We start from the raw sequence: 18,050 nt of genomic DNA, 5'->3' as shown, positions 1-18,050 counted from the left end.
GTCCACTTTGGTTAATATTATTGTTTTTTATTTTGGTTTTCATTTCTTGAATTAATCTTGTGTGGTTGGTATCAGAACTTTTATTTAATTCCTCGGTTACTGTCGGTAGTTTCTTTTTTTATATCGTACCTAGTATCATTCTGTAATTCCAAAGGGAGTTTTGAAATATTTGATTCAACCTCAGTTATAATGGTGATCACATCTTTAACTTTTTGTGTGCTGGGACAATTATGTTTTAACCCTTTGCTTAAAAGATCTATTTCTTTATCTGAGAACCTTGTGCTTGTCATGTTAACTAAGGCTGGTGAGTTGTTAAAAGGTGGAACTCTTTTTATTCTTTCTGTGTTCACTAAAAGTAGTTCTGTGAGCAGTATCTTGAACTCTCCTAGAGCTCAAGGGACAGTTATAGAAGTGTGCGTAGTGTAGTTGAGCGAGACTGTCAGCCCAGGGAGTGTGAATTTAGTGTGACTGAACATTGGGGACACCGAGGGAGATTGTAATTAGTATTGTAAATGTAATTAGTAACTAGTGTAATTGTGTGCTGTGTTGTAGTTGTTAGTAGTTAGTTAATAGTAGAAGCTACCAGCAGTGTATTTATTTATCTACTATCCCACCATCATGTTACTAAGGGCACAGCTCGAGTTACCAGACATACAAAATTTCTTACTGACTTTTCCTTCTTCAATATGGGTTAAATATACACTTGAGGGCCTAAGTTATTAATTTATTTATGGTCTGGTATTATTTAAAAGAAAATTGATCAGTTATTTGTGTTAAAATTATATTATTTAAGACTCTTTAGATTGTCCAAACTATCCCTTTTCAATGTCCACACTCACCCCTACCATGGGATCACACTAATACTGATTATTAGGAACAGATAAGAACAATGAAAACTTAGGTAGTCATTTGTGACAGAAATAAATACAGTATGCTGTAGACAGAAATGAGCAAGATATTTCTAAAGCATACCTTTCCTTGACTTTCAAGAACATTTCAAAAAATTGTGCCCTCGAGCCCTCTTCACCCCTACACACCCTCTTCCAACTATCGTGTAAATCCTTCTCCGCCTTTTTCCACTGACGACTTTCTTGCACCTCCTTTTCATTTCCTGATACGTTCTTCCACTTTCTTTGTCAGCAAGTATTCACGTAATACTGCATCATATAAACGTGCTGTGATCAGTGACGCTGAAACACATGGGAATAGGACAGTGAGCCGCAAGTGTTCACGTGCAACATGTACTACTGGCAGAAGCAGAAGACTGCACTTCAAGCGACTAACAAATCTCACAAAGCATTTTGCAGCCCAAAAAGTGGAAAGTTTCCACAAATAGAGCAGAACCTGCAGAAATATGCGATTTTGTTACGCGACGATGGACGGTACTTTAAAGGAAGAGAAATAGCTGCAGCACATGGGATCAGTGTCTCGGATTTTAAGGTTAGCTGAGGCTGGATGATTAATTTTATAAAGAGAAATTAACCTTTTTTCGATGAAGAACATCATTATGCTAAAGAATACTGAATGATTTCAATCGGAGTCATTGAATTTCATCACTTTGTGACTGGGAAGCAGAAAGTGAAGAAATAAATGCTTTCCCAAATAGGAAACTCAGATCACACACCAATCACTTTTGATATGCTACAAAGTCCAGCTATTGATAAGAAAGGGATATTGAGTGTTATTGTACACAGTACTGGAACCGATAAACAAAAAAGTGTTGCAATGCTTGCATTGACAGCTGATGGCAAAAAGCTTGCACCTTACATTTTACTGAAACAATACACAAAGTTGAAAGTAAAATTTCTGCGATGATTCACATTCGTATCCTAGAAAAAGTGTGGATGGACACATCACTCATACAAGATTAGATATGAACGGTTTGGGGAAATTCTTTCAGTGTTGGATGGCAGAAAGTGTGCAAGAACTTACTCCAAAAGGCAAGATTCATAGACCGCCTGATAAAATCCTGCCTGAGCTGATACTGCGTGCTTGGGACATAATTTCTTCAAAGGTGATTGAAATTAATAAATTTTATATAAGACTAAAAAGAGCTCCAAAAGACAGGAATCTTGAATACACTAGATGGGAGTGAAAATGACTTCTTATGAAGACACTTGAGCAGTGATAACAGCAGCAATTTTTACTGCAGTGCCAGTAGCGACGTCAAAGACAGTAGCCTATCAAAGGGAAGATATTTTGCCTTTTTTGCTGGTATGTTATTATTACTTATGTGACTGGTACATTTGTAGATTCATATTTATTTCTCTTCAGTTTGTATTATCAGCTCGTAACAGAAAGAATATACTCCAGTGTCTGTCTTTCAAACCCGTGTGTCGAACTTCCCTGATGTAGTTTATTTCACTGTTCAGAAGAAAGCTTAAGCTGTAATTTTATGCCAGATAACGATAATTGTAAACGAGTCAAACCAACTTTGTGTATCTTCTAAATGAAAAACTGTAAATAACATTTTTGTACATCTGAATTCCATGAATAATTTACACACCAACATTTTTAGTCAAAAAAGTGTATTTATTATATGAGAAAGTATGGTGCATCAAATATTCAAAATATGCTTAATTAGAAGAAACTGCCCGTGAATGGTTTTCTTTTGCATGAGCGGCAAATGTTCTCATCAGTGGTATAATACCGAGAGAACATGCTCTCCACTAAGTGGCAAACATGCTGTGGATTGAAGACTTCACAGCCTCATACAACTGGATTAACCACTTATAAAAATGGTACAATAGTGTGTACAAGATTATACCTGCAGAAGTGAACAGTGTAAGTGTGGAGATTGTTCAGACCTGAAAAGAACAGAGGGTTCAGGAGCTGCTGAAAGTTTATAAACCATGCAACAATTTCAATGTGGATGAAACAGGTCTGTTCTATAACCACCTCCCAAACCAATCTCACACAAAGAGGAACCCAGTCATGGTGGTATGTATAGTAAAAAGCAGCTTACTAACAAGCTGGGAATGAATGTGGATGGTTCTGAGAAACTAATGGAGAAAGGAAAGCTAGCAGATGTGAAGGTTTCAGTTTTAGATGCTGTGTACCTCGTTGCCAAAGCATGGCATGAAGTCAGCCCTGCAACCATATCCAGCGGCTTCAAAAAAGGAGGCTTAAGAAGAAGATGAAGGCAATAAAGCAATGTTGTAGAATAATGAGTGGAAAAGCCTCCACACCGCGACTTCGTTGAGGTTGATGAAAACGTCATCAATGTGGAACACCATGCTACTGAGGACATTGCCGAGAACCATACGCAGGAAGTTCGCAATACTAATTCCAAAGATGGCAAAGTAAGCGACAGTGTTCCTTAGATGGGAGATACTTTTTCTGCTGGAAACACGGAGGAAGTTCCTTTTAATTTCAGATGGGGGTGATGCAACATTTGATCACCTTTATGAACTAGAAAATCAAACTGACACAATACGACAAAAGAAATGCAAACAATGTAAAATATCAGACTCCTTTTTTTGTGTCATTACTGATAAGAGAGTGAATATATGTGGTTCTTTTCAATAACTCATCCTCCAGATTGATATCTGTTGAGTTTTACAGTGAAAGATAAATTTATTTGATGATGGTTGTGTATGTTTCATATTACCATGCACATAAGTTAAAAGTATTTAAGATGACCTCTTTGCCCAGGTATTAAGTGTTGTTGCCAACATTTTTCTCATTTGTGTTATTTTCATTAGATTCTGATATTTTTCAATAGATTGTGTTGGTTCTAGGTTTTATTTTCTTGTTTTCCATTTAGATAGGGCTATCTCAGTTCAGTAAAAAATTTCTGCTAATTCTGAGAATATATAATTTGAGGGTTTCAGGACTCAAAAGCTTCTTATTTGTATGGAGCTTGATAAAATGGGAAATTATTTCATGTTTAATTTTTTAAATGAACTAGCCCTCTGTTTAACAGTGTGCTTTCAACAGTACTAAGTTATAGATTTGAGGTCATGTTAGGTACTTGTAGGCGAGTAAAACACATTTCTCTGGATTCCCTGTCCTTAAGGACAGTTCAAGTTAGAGAGAAAATTGTGATGATGATGATGCTTGTTGTTTAAAGGGGCCTAGCATCTAGGTCATCGGCCCCTAATGGTACGAAATGAGACAAAATGAAATGACAAGTTAAAAGCCCAAAATCATAGACTGACCACAATTCAAAAAGTGAGGATGAAGAATGAATGGATGGATTGATATGAATTTAAAACTTCAGTGGAACTGACCCACAGTGCCTCACATGCACAGAAGCTGGCGTAGAACAATAGAATTACTCACTAAGGAACTGCTTCTATAGCACAATACTGAATCGATGATACTTGTAGTCAAAAGGGGTCCAAAATCCAAGTCATCAGTCCCTCACAATGGTACTTATCGCTAGGAAAGTAGAACCATGGTATTTGTCATGTTGCGGTACTAATCAAGAGTAACGAAGACTCGCGGTATTCCACATATTATGGTACTACTCACAGGTAAGGATATTCGCACATGTATTACAAACTTACGTTGTTTCGCGCATTGCGGTGCCATTTACAGGCGGTGCAAACCTATGGTGTTCATCACATAATGGTACTAACCACAGGGACTCGTACTATCCCATGGAGTTCCTCATATACTGGGTACTAATCATAGGCAAGCCAGATCCATGGGTTCCCTCATCCCATGGTGTCGCTCATATAGTGCTACTAATCACAGGTACTGTAAAAGTCGCCGAGCCCTTGTTTGTTACTAATCACAAACCTATTTTGTTCCCAACATAGTGATACTACGCGCAAGTGAAAGTGACCCATGGTGTTCCCCATGTGGTGGTACTAATCACAAGTAGTTTCATGGTTCTAATTTGATCATCCCTTGGTCGCTCCTTTTAGTCACCTCTTACGACAGGCAGAGGATACCATGGGTGAATTCTTCGTCTGCATCCCCCACCCACAGGGGGGGGTTGTGTGTTTGGTTCGCGAGAGGTATTTTATTTCCCTCAAGTCCGACAGCAAGCTGGTTAGGACTGGAGCGTGCAACGTGGGAGTATCACCTTTCCCCTTGCTATGCCAGCATGGCAGGTTTGTGGAGAGAGAAAATTTTTCCTCAAACAACTTGCAAGAGAGCTTTGTCAGAATTATTTCAAGCCTTGTAGTGTCAGGCACTGTTTCATCCCTTGAAACAGAAGATCAGACCTATACTAGGATTGGAAGAAGAATGGCCAACCCCAAGGGAAGATGATGAAGAACCAGTCCGTTGTATTCATTGTGACCCTACGGAAAACAGAAAGTTGAAAACAAAGTGTATGGTTTGCCATCATTTCATCCGCAAGGAGCACAATCCAAGGAGCGCAATCAACTGTGACAGATGTGATACCAAACCCAACAGGAAGAGTTCTTCAAACAAGTACTGAGATTAAATACCTTTTTTAACATTCTACACCCTATTGCTTGCCATTTGAGCTTTATTTCCAATTTTTTGCATACAATTCAACTAAGCTTATATTTAACATAACTGTGGGCTACTTTTGGCAATAAGAACTTCAATTTTTTAATTTTCAACTGTTATTTTAATGTTATTAAGTTAGTAACAATAATTTTGTTATTATTATTATTATTATTATTATTATTATTATTATTATTATTATTATTATTATTATTATTTAAAAAATGTATGTTTAAGTTTTGCTAGTAATATTTCATAATACTGTAAAAATAAGTATAGTTTTTTGTAAACTATGAAATGTTATTGATTCCTGGTTGGAAAGACTGTGCGTGACTTCTGTTATGCCCAGCATGTGACCCACCTCCGGTTAATAATGTTGATTAGTCCAACCTCTTTGAGATTCTGAAGGTGGGCAGGATCAAATACAGAGAAGGAATTTTTATCCACAATTTGTACAAAAGTCAAACTGCAGTGATCAGAATCGAGGGATGTGTAAAGGAAGTAACTAACTAGAGAGGAGTAATGCAGTGTTGCAGTTTGTCCTCCCATAATAAAATAAATAAATAAATACAAAACAGGCAGTAAAGATAATAATATTGTTTTTACATCCCACTGACCATTTTAAATGGTTTTCAGAGATGGCAAGGTACCGGAAGTTTGTCTCGCAGGAGTTCTTTTATGTGCCTACCAACACAAGGCTGACGTATGAGAGCACCTTCAAATACCACTGGACTGAGCCAGGATCGAACCTGCCAAGTTGGAGTCAGAAGGCCAGCACCTCAACCGTCTGAGCCATTCAGCCTGGCAGTAAAGGTAATCAAAAGAGAAATTTAGACTAGGAACCACAGTTCAAGGAGAGGAAATCACAACTCTTCAAATTTGCAGATGTTGATGTTTTATCCCGGTTTATAAGTAAACTGCAAAAATTGCTGAATGGCATGGAGACAGTCGCAGAAAAGGAGTACAAGTTACAAGTACCGGTAATGAATGTAGTTGAATGAAATTGGGTGATGCAGAAAATATTAGATTGTGATACAAAGTCTTAAAGGAAGCAGATGAATATTGTTACTTGGGTAACAGAATAACCTAGGAGAGCAGAAATGTAGACTAGCTAGCCCAAGCAAGAAAGGCCTAAGGCCTTTGGGCACCTAAAAATAGATATACATATTTAAGATGTTTCTGATACTTTTGTGTGGAACGTAGCATTGTATGGATGTGAAATGGATAACAGTTGCGTACAGAAGGAAAATGTTGTGTTTCAGATGAATGTTGAAGGTGAAGTGCATAGCTTGAAACAAAAAAAGAAAAAAAAATACTGAACCATTTAAATGAGAGGAGAATGATCCGATGAAATTTAAGCAGAGAAAGGTATAGACTGATTGAACATACCTTGAAATAGCTAGAACTTTTACAATTGGACTTTGGAGTACGTGGGTAAGAATGGTAGGAAAGGGTCATCACATTAATATGATATATTAGTGGATGTAGGATGTAATAGTTACATAGGGATGAAAAGGTTAGGGCAGGATAAGGTGATATAGACAGCTGCATTAAATCAGTTTTTTGTACTGATGACCAGAAGAAACAAATGCGACAACTCTGTGTCGTTGCCTTCAGGCATGTTAAAAAACACCAGAGGGTGAAAATTCTGATGCACTGGTATCTCTTAAAATGTGCAGCAACTATAAGGATATTAAACAAATAATATCATCATCACCTATGTATCGTACACTGGTGTTCAATGTTTGTCAACATTTGCTGGTGAATAGCTGTAATGCTGCACCTATTATGTGATTATATCCCAGATATTTTCAGTTTGACCCATAAGCACTACCTGCTGAACTATTTTTCATCCATTTTACATCCTGAAACACTGACCTCCACTTCATCTAGAAACACTGATAAAGCAATACTAATAATTTCACTAATGCTGCATTGTAATCCTGTTCTGGAAAACTCAGAGATTCATCACAGTTCCTGTTGAAGTATGGATATCTATGAACAACAGTCATATATGTCATCTCTCTACATATGATACGATTTAACACTTGTTTGTTTCTTTCCAATACTTATGAGCACAAGTGTATATCATAGCCCTTGGTCTGATAACTGTAGCAAGTTACTACAGAATGCACCTTGCTTGCTAAGCAGTGTATTGAAACCAGAGTCTGATATGGGCTGAATTACAATACAAAGAATGTAACGGACTGTCAAAGAATTTCAGTGTACTGATCACTTTCATAAATGGAATACTATTCCTTATCATCAATAGTAATCAACATATTGTATACAGGTATTTCGATACACACACACAAGCCAATCAGTACCACAAAAACATACCAGCTGTGCATATATGACACGACGAATGAGGTGCCCATGCAATGCCATTAACACAAGCACGATGATTATTCAGTCTAGCAACAGGTGTACAAGGCACCCTTACATCCAAGATGATAACCTGGAAAGAGAAGAGAGACAAATATGGCATTAGCTCTATAGTCTGTATAATTAACTGACAAGCTACATGATCACAAAAGAAAGAACTAATCATGTGGAAGTAGGGTTGCCAGGTTTTTGAAAACCCAGGTCACGTCGACATGACATAACGTTTGCTCAAGAAAAAACAGAGATATAATTTACTGTGCTACAGTAAAGCTTGTAGGCACAAGCTTTAATACAGTATTTTGCTGTTTCATTTAATACATAAAAAGTTTAAACTCGCACTTTTCTTCACTTTTAGCCTTTTTCAATAACAGTGAATCTCCCTTAATCGCACAATATAACAAAACTAGTATGAACACTTTTACTCTCATCTCACCACAGCACAACACAAACTGCCAGCTGCAATAATTTCTGCTAAAATAATTTGAAAATGAAAGAATGCAGGGTTTCATTAATTGTTGCATTGACAAACCAGATGCCTCCGTGTCATACTCCTGTGAGTCCCGTGCTTGGGCTTGACACCAGTAGTTCGCATGCCTGCTACACTTTTCAATCATAGAGCAGAATCACTAAATGAAGAATAATGAATTGAGATGTACGATTGGTATATGCTACTGTAAATAGATAACTTTTAAGCATGGCAGAAGAGAGTTGTTTAAATATGGGGGAAAAATGGGTGTCCCGTGTGCTGTTAAAAATGGGACTACTTCAGACCATCGAATACGGGAAATCCGGGATAATAAGGGACACCTGGCGACCTTATATGGAAGTCATGTGGGAACTAGCCATAACCTGCTCTGGCAAATCATCCCAGTATGGCACCCACTGTATTTAAAGAAAAATTACCTTCTGAAAACATTACTAGGTGCAAAGTCACTAATCATTTGAAATCAATGTCCTACTTGTGTACAATCTGTTTATCCTCCTTCAAAGAACTAGTAGTCTCCTAGGTTGTCCATGGTAATATTCAGCTGATGGGAAACACAGGCATTAATATCAACCACATGAAAATCGTGCTGAACTGCCATAACAACGTCTTGTATTTGGTCAAGTGTTTCCCATGAAATGGTTTCTTCACTTTAGGTATGAAATCAAAGTTATACAGACTAAGATCAGGGAAACAGGGAGGATGTGGCAAGACTTCCCACACGGTAAACATCTAATGGCGTAAGCTTCGTGAAATCCAGCATTTTTATTTAAGTTTACTGTGTTGCCCAACAGTTCTGAACATTTATCCCATAGTGTACAACGAAGGTGGTACCACAAAAGTTACTTTTAATACTGTACAGTTACAGTTTGTCCCTTATGAACTGGATGACACAGCAGAACACCTTGACTGTCATACACTGAAATGATCATAGGCTTCATGAGCAACTCATTTTACAGAATATTACATCACCTAACTTCAGGTTCATGAGCTTGTTCCCAGGTTTCATTGAATGTAATCAAACAATTCAGAATGCTATTTCTTCTGCTGTTAAATCTCTCCAGATTGGTACTTTTTTTTTGTAGGGAGTCCACTTCTCTACCTCAATTAAGTGATGTGGCAGCCACTTTGCAGTAATCTTTCAAACGTTAAGGTCTATTAGACACCACTGTCATCAAATGACCAATCTTGGGAGTATGATCACTTCTGCACTGGGGCTCTAATGCCACACCTAGTGGCAACAGTATGAAGTATGTATTACACACCCACACATGAACATTAGATCTCCAATGTTGACACATTTTTGGGAGATAAAATACAACTGCTACGACTTGTGAATTAAACTACATATTAAGGAGTCATACCAAGTTAATGGAGTTACACACACATAACCTTAATCACTGCTGTCACAAACAAAATGCACAAGTCGACAAGCCACCATTTTAACAACAGCCCACCACAAAATCATGGAGGTTACATCCTTGAAACATAGTTGAAACAACTGACTGCTTACAAGCATGCCACAACAATATGTGGCCACAAGTATACTCATGCTACACAATAACTCTACTAAACAATAACTCTTCATTACCATCAGGACCACCTACTTATATACGTGCCTGGCCAGACTTCTAGAAAGATACATTACCAAAATACCTTCTCGTAAATTCTCGAGCACCTAACAACATGGTTATAATGTACAGAATCTTCTACCATGATCTAGTGCCATTCTGGAAGTTACAGTGTGTTTCACAATTCTGTAGCAGATTACACATCATATACAGGTAATAATAAATTATATACAATAATATTAATTTACAGGTATTTACATTAACTCAACTCGTATAAATATTTATGTGCAGCACGTTTCACGACATAACCTCACAAACAACGTGATCGTATCATACGTACATATGATGTAATTATAATACAAGTACTAACTGGATGTAACACTTCATAGCCATACATTACAAGTAATATTAATAATAATAATTTGAACTCGATACTTGCATTTTTTTACCGATGGGTGAGAAAATATTGTTTTCAAGTTACATCTGTTTATCACACTTGCGTCAACCTTTAAAAAAGGCCAATAAGAGGAAGGTTGCAGGTAAGTACAAGTATCAATTTCTGAAACTATCTTCAGTTAATGTGGGAAGAGGGAAAGGACAATGCAGCACTTAAGTTGAATGACATGGATTCTTCCTATTGATGGCAAATAATGTTAGTTTTTTATTAATTTCCTTTACGTCACACCAACACAGATATGTCTTATGGCAACGATGGGACAGAATAGGGCTAGGAGCAGGAAGGAAGTGACCACAGACTTAATCAAGATACAGCCGCAGCATTTGCCTGGTGTGAAAATGGGAAACCACAGAAAACCATCTTCAGGACTGCCGACAGTGGGATTCGAACCCACTATCTCCCGACTACAAATTGACAGCAACGTGCTCCAACCACGTGGCCACTCGCTCGGTAAGAATTTTACAGTTGCAGTGGAATATGATACTGATGGCTTTCTTTTTCTTTCTTCACCAGATTCTGAACTTGAAAATGAGTAGATAGGTTCAGTTTCTGTTGAAGGCTTATGATTTGTAGCATGTGATCCTGCTTCTTGCCCTGTTAAATACCACTTCTTTTTTTTACTGAAGAATAAAATAATTTCTATCCTTGTTTGCTGTTCATTTTCTCTGTAATCCCTTCAGTATATTTACAGCCCTTCAACTTTCTAAAAACCAGAAAGGAACCAACCACAAAAAGTATTAACAACCAAATAAATACATTGAAATGTATTATATTCAGTGAAAAAATACACAAGTGCATGGCTATAGGCCATTTCAGGCATTTTCAGATTCATAAAATTGGTTTAACTTCGACTTCAGTTTTTTTCATTTTTTCAGTTCATGATGGTTACTTTCTGATAAATGCTGTACAATTTCAACTCACAATGTGTTAATGATGTTAAATCTCATATTTGCCTGAATAATTCAATTGCATATTTTTGAAAGGTCTTTTGATTTGACGCCCGTAGGTGACCTGTGTGTCGTGATGAGGATGAAATGATGTTAAAGAAGTACAAGAGCAAGCCTAGGCACGGAGAGCTACACAAAACCAGTCTATGGAGTGATTTTGTCTTATGCAGTTACTTTGTAGAAACAACCGATTGCATAAAGCGAGGGACATCTATACACATAACATACATAACATATCAGAGCATTTAAACAAAACACTGAAAGTGCATTTATCAACCACACATAACATACTCATGCAGAGATCAACAAAATTAAGGAAATTTCTCACATGAATTCTGAAGGACACAACCAGAGGTGCCAACCTTTGAAGTGGGTTATCAGTAACAACCTTCCATCCATCAGAAAATTTTCGAGTCAAAGCACGCTCCTCCCTTCTCGATAATGACACTCGCTTTGCCCTTCCCAACAGTAATCCATTCTAAAGTATATCATATTACATAACAGCATATGCACAATACCTATTTATTCAGTGATAAAACATCCTTTGTAGCTTGTTTTGTACCTAGCAGTTGCTTTTCAGTGTAGGTTTTCTTGAGGTATCCTTTCCCCTGTGATGACATTTTCGTCTTCTGAACCGTAAGTGATTCCGATGTAGATGTGCTTAATGTAGCTCTCAATTCTGTCTCATTTTTTTTTCTATCAACACTGAAAACTCTTTCTGAGGGAGATTTACCTTTAGGTACACTTAATACTGCTAATACAACATTACTTAAGTTTTTTTTTTTTTTGCTAGGGGCTTTACGTCGCACCGACACAGATAGGTCTTGTGGCGACGATGGGATAGGAAAGGGCTAGGAGTTGGAAGGAAGCGGTCGTGGCCTTAATTAAGGTACAGCCCGAGCCAGCATTTGCCTGGTGTGAAAATGGGAAACCACGGAAAACCATTTTCAGGGCTGCCGATAGTGGGAATCGAACCTACTATCTCCCGGATGCAAGCTCACAGCCGCGCGCCTCTACGCGCACGGCCAACTCGCCCGGTACTTAAGGTTTCATACTGGAGAAGAGGAGAGTAGATCTCCTCCATTCGCAATTAATTTCACAACGCTTATGGGTAGCAAGAGGAAGTGACGATCGAGTAGGTATCATTGCTAACTCACAAGCATTGAAATGGGGAGGGTTGAGCAGAAATGTTCGAAAGGATTGAACATTCTTCCTTCTGTCTTTTTTTTTTACCCACAGAAAATTATTTTTTGTAATAATATCATTTTTCCGCAATAATTTCCCCTTTGACGATAATTATGAGGTGAAATCCGTAATAACTGTAATAATTACAGACAATCCACAACAGTTGGTACCTCTGCAGAACCTTAACTTGAGAACAATATAACATGCTCGTTCACTCAATTTGTCTCAAAGCACAAATATTCGCAATGAACAGACAACTCACATGGCATATGCTAAATTATTACGTCTTTCAAGAACATTAACTACAACGTTGGTAATAGACACAAGGAATCAAATGTTAAAAAAAAAAAAAAAAAAAAACACCCACACACAATTGCATAATGCAAAGCATGAACGGAGATATAGGCAATACTGAGGGCTGGTTCTAGGGATAGTGACAGTAACACAGCACCCTCTAGATTCATGGCAAGTAATTTGGAGTTAAAATTTATAAGACATTGTTATACAGCAGAGAAAACTTCATAATAATAATAATAATAATAATGTTATTTGCTTTACGTAACACTAACTACTTTTACAGATTTTGGAGAAGCCAAGGTGCCAGAATTCAGTCCTGCAGGAGTTCTTGTGCGTGCCAGTATATCTACCAACACGAGGCTAACATATTTAAACACCTTCAGATACCACCAGACTGAGCCAGGATCAAACCTGCCATGTTGGGATCAGAAGGCCAGCACCTCAACAGTCTGAGGTACTCAGCTGGTAGAAAACTTCAATAACAACTGTCACTGTCACTGCAGATATGTTGTGTGGCAGCTCTGGCCTGGCAAGAAAGTGCTGGCACACATGCACCCTTGCCTGTAGAGCTCAGATTTAAGAAGGCACATGTGTGACAGAGCCTTCTTGTCACAGCAGTGACATTTTTATATGTTCCTGATGTGTTTTACATTATGAATTCAGTAGGTGCTCTTCTCTTGGGTCCGTTTTGTACAGTAATATATGATGACTAGCAGTTGCCCGCGGTTTCGCTCACATGGATTTCATAATTTGATAAAAGTAATCATTCCTGGTACTGTACTAAGACATTATCTGAAAATCCCTAAAGTATAAAAAGTCACCAAAAAACTGACTTTCAGTTACCCCAGGAACTCTTTGCAAACCACGTTCTTGGTATTGTCTTTTGGGGCTAAGATGACCATGCGGCAACTGTACATGTGAGAAACAGTCTTCTCTCCATTCGAAAAGTAAAACAAAAATAACACATGATTCTTTATTTTTTAAAGGAGATTCCAAATAGAGTACCTATTTCCACGTCTGTAACATCTTCACTTTTTGAGATTTCAGTATCCCCATAAAAAGAATTCAACCCCTTTATCAGTCCTTCGCCCACCCCCAACTAAGTGGATTTTTCAAAATCAAGATTTACACATTTCTTTACTTTAAAATGAGATTCCAAATACCAGTATTCATGTCTAACATTTTCAGTGTTTGAGATATAAGTATCCTCATAAAAAGAATTCAACTTCTTCATTTCTTTCCACCCTGCATACCCCTTAAGTGGACATTCCGAAAACAAAAAAATCGGGTTTCTTTATTTTTAAGGGTGATTCACTCCCCCCCCCCAGCAAGTTGATTTTCCGAAAACAAAAAAGGGGAGGCTACTTTACTTTTAAAGGAGATTCCAAATACCACATTTCACGTCTGTAACATCTTCAGTTTTTTTAATAATAAGTGTCCTCATACAAATAATTCAACCAATTTTTCAATTATTTCACCCACTTATGTGGATTTTTCGAAAACAAAAGAAGACTCATTTCTTTATTTTTAAAGGAGACTCCAAATGATAATTTTTTATGTCTGTAATGTTCAGGTTTTGAGATATAAGTATCCCCAAAAAAAGAATTCAATTTGTTTCACTTCCTTTCATCCTATCCCCTTAATTGAATTTTCCAAAAACAAAAAATACATGTTACTTTATTTTTAAAAGAGATTAAAAATACCAATTTTCATATATGTTAAGTTTTTGAGATATACTGTAGATATACTCATTTTAAAACTTCACCCCCTTTGACACTCCTGTTCACCCCCTATGAAGTACCGTAAAGTGGGGTAACTTCAACCATACAGGGTAACTTTGGCCACTGATGAATAGCAACACATATTTTCTCCTGCCTCCTATACTGGAAAAGACGAACCACTTGCAACAATTAAAATGCACATACAATAGAATGCTCTATCAACACTCAGTAGTCCAAATAACATTGGCTCATTGTTGAGTCAATCGATTTTTTTTGTAGCCCCGACTATTGTCTTGTCTGGTAACAGAAAACAAACTGTTCTCTAGCCCCACCGTTCAATTCTCCATTCCAGTGGTTTATGGGGTCAAAATGTAAGTTCGTCTGGTAACTGATCAACACAATTTGATGCATTTTATTCAAATAGGTTTTTCAGGGAATAGTCTTGTGATGAAAGTTGTCCTCTTCCGGGGTAACTTCAGCCATGCCAAGAAGGTACAGAGAAACATTACGCAGCCGCGGATATCGTAATTACAATCCTGTTTACTTCAAGAACGGTTTAGAAGAGATTAGTAAAGGCACAATAACAATAAACAGGGAAGTTTATCGCGACAGGGAGAGGAAAGATAGTTTCCATTTTCAATGATAAATAGACGGATATCAGTTGACATGGATGATACATATTTAAGAACTTGATGACGGCCCAGATATTTTCTAATTTAGAAGACAGTGTATTATGAGGACAGTCTACAAGATTGCTTCTTTCCCGACCGCCTTTTCTCACCATACAATTGGGCTTTATGATTTCTGTACCTTTTATTTATTATCTTTTGTACCATTACAAATATTTATGCAATGCAACATGTAATATGTAATATCATACAATGCTTGTACGCTTAGGCTAAATAAAATAGTTTCTTCTTTGGGGAAGAAGTGAATTTGATCACTATACATCTGTTTCACCATAAATAGTTTTAATTTGTTTGTGATTGTTGATACTGGGCATTTTGCAGGTTTTTGAAAAACATTAATGATGGCCGAAGTAACACTATATCGAAGAAAACTTAGTTTCTTGAGTTATTTTTATGGCGGCCGAAGTTACCCCAAAACACGGGGTAACTCCGGCCACTCTTTCGATAATCATTATTAATTATTAAATAAAAATGAAAATTATGTTCATATTTAAAAATGAAGAATAAACATGGCAGAATTTATATTATATTTTTCAGAAAATTAGGGGGAATATTTCACATTTTATTTTTAAAAATATACGAAAAAGTGGCCAAAGTTACCCCGTTTTACGGTACATTTTCCAAAAACAAAAAAATATATGTTTCTTTATCTTTAAAGGAGATTCCATATACCAATTTTCATGACCGTAACATCTTCAGTTTTTGAGAAATATATATATCCTCATAAAAGATATTCAATTCCTTTTTCACCCCTTTCAGGGGATTTTCCCAAAACAAAAAAGTATGTGTTTATTTTTGAAGGATATTCTAAATATCAATTTTCACATCTTTAAACTGTAAAGTTTTTGAGAAGTAGATACACTCATTTTAAACATTCACCCCCCCCCCCTTTTCATCCCCTTAGCAACAGAATATAAAAAAATCCTCCCTTAGTGGGCACCTACATTGTAATATAAATGAACCCCCAAAATTCCATTTCTTTATGTCCAGTAGTTTTGGCTCGGCAATGGTCGGTCGGTCAGTCAGTCAGTACATGTTATTTTATATATATAAACTGAAACTGAAGCTGTTACGCAGGCCTCTACCAAAATTAAACATTATGTATGAACGACGAAATGCTAAAGTTAATAAATTGTGTATGAATTTCAATTACTGTACATTTTAATTAAGAGCAACAAATGTTCACTTGGTAAGCTAAATTCAGATAATAATTTTAACTTGAAATGCAGTAGGCCTATTTTCATTTTAAATTTAGTATACAGTATAGGCTATGTGTGTGTGTACCATACAAACAAGATAATTGGTTAATTCAATATTGTAAACACTGCATCTGATTGTGTCAACTTATCATGTATATCTAGCTCTTTCTCAATGTGTGACTGACTGAGCATTAATTGGAATGGGAAGGAGAGTATCACCTTATTCAGAGATGTGCGCTGTGTTGCCAAGTCAGTTGCTAAGAAACCATCAGCCAATCACCAATAATATGAGTAAAATAAATTATAATTCAATTGGTAGAATTTACTTATATTATTATTATTATTATTATTATTATTATTATTATTGCTGTTGTCACCACCAGCCTAACTGTCATCGGCTGTCACTAGTAATACTTATCATTAACAGGACACATATGCTCATAAATGCAAATATTAATAAATATGCAATGACTGAACACCAAGCTTACCTAACAGCACCATAATTATCGACAAATGGTTTGGTAATACTACTTACTCTCCAAAGGAGGGTTGATACTTGAATGTAAACAAGTCAGCTCAGCTTTTAAGAAAATCATAAACAGTGAGCTATATCAGTATAAATTACAGATCCAACAACTGAAGCATTACCAACAAATACTAAGCCTGGTAAACATTACATCCGAGTAATTTCACTGTAAAATAAGTTTATAAAAGTTTTGTAATTTTCTTGGTTCAAGTCTGCTGGTTAGCACTGTTCACCGAGGAGATAACAGTCATCCTTGTTTAAGCTAGCTGGACCACTCTGCATTACAATAAAGCCAGAGCAAGCCTGCTATCTTCAACAAGAACAATGGCATTACCTTCAACAGTGTAAGGTATGTCTGCAAAGTCTTCAGGTTGCAGCTGATGGCTCTGTCTCTTAAATGTTCATTTTCAATTTTGCCTGTAAAATTGGTGATGTACAATCACTAAAAAAAAAAGAATAAGTGGATTGTATTGAGCACAGATCCTCACAGGTACACTTTTTTTCAAAACAACTGAACAACTGAACCTACAGATAAAATGTTTGTTGTGGGTATCCCAGGCTTTGTATCTACAGAGGTGGCCAAATCATTATACTCAAGATGTTTCTATTTATTTGTGATTTCCTGTACTTGGTGCCTAATTCAAAGAATGTATTGGATGTTTTCTTTGTTCACTAATGCCTTACATCTTCCAACAATAGATTCCAGGAATTTTTTCTCATAACTTGGCAACAACAGCCTCCATAATGGCAATTGTTGCTTTTCAGTTTTTAGGACAGTGATTCTGACATTGATGTAATTGTTTATACAGTCACTCTTTTCCAATTAATCATCAATTTTGCTGTAATTATCATGAAGTAGGTCACCTCATATCATTTGTGGGGTTTATTTTTGAATTTTGAGTTCAAGAATTTCATTTGGTGGTGTGTTTGTGAGTGGAACATCTGCCATCGTATCTTTTGAGAATATGGGGCGAAAAAGTGACATTTTCTAGAAAAATTGGCATTGTAAGGACTCTATTTGAAGAGAAAAGATATTCTCAGAGGGACATTGCAAGGAGACTTAGTATCTCTCAAGAATCTGTGAGCAATATTTAAAAAATATTTGAGCAACGAGAAGTATTCAAAGAAAACAGTGTTGGAAAATGCAGATGCAAGAAGATAC

The 18,050-nt window shown here is 36.7% G+C and overlaps 1 protein-coding gene across 4 annotated transcripts in view; it reads right to left on the bottom strand.

Annotated features, from left to right (window-relative positions):
* The window catches only part of LOC136864101 (DDB1- and CUL4-associated factor 7), a 512,531-nt gene that overhangs the window by 62,859 nt on the left and 431,622 nt on the right, over positions 1-18,050 (bottom strand). For all 4 annotated transcript variants that reach the window (XM_067140674.2, XM_067140673.2, XM_067140676.2 and 1 more), the window contains one exon: positions 7,768-7,885. In XM_067140674.2, the coding sequence (XP_066996775.1) occupies positions 7,768-7,885 (118 nt within the window). The remainder of the gene's footprint in view (positions 1-7,767; positions 7,886-18,050) is intronic.

Source organism: Anabrus simplex, chromosome 2 (genome assembly GCF_040414725.1).
Source record: "Anabrus simplex isolate iqAnaSimp1 chromosome 2, ASM4041472v1, whole genome shotgun sequence".
Lineage (NCBI taxonomy): Eukaryota > Metazoa > Arthropoda > Insecta > Orthoptera > Tettigoniidae > Anabrus > Anabrus simplex.
Note: the sequence above shows the minus strand (reverse complement) of the source record. Positions and strands in the feature narration are given on the sequence as shown.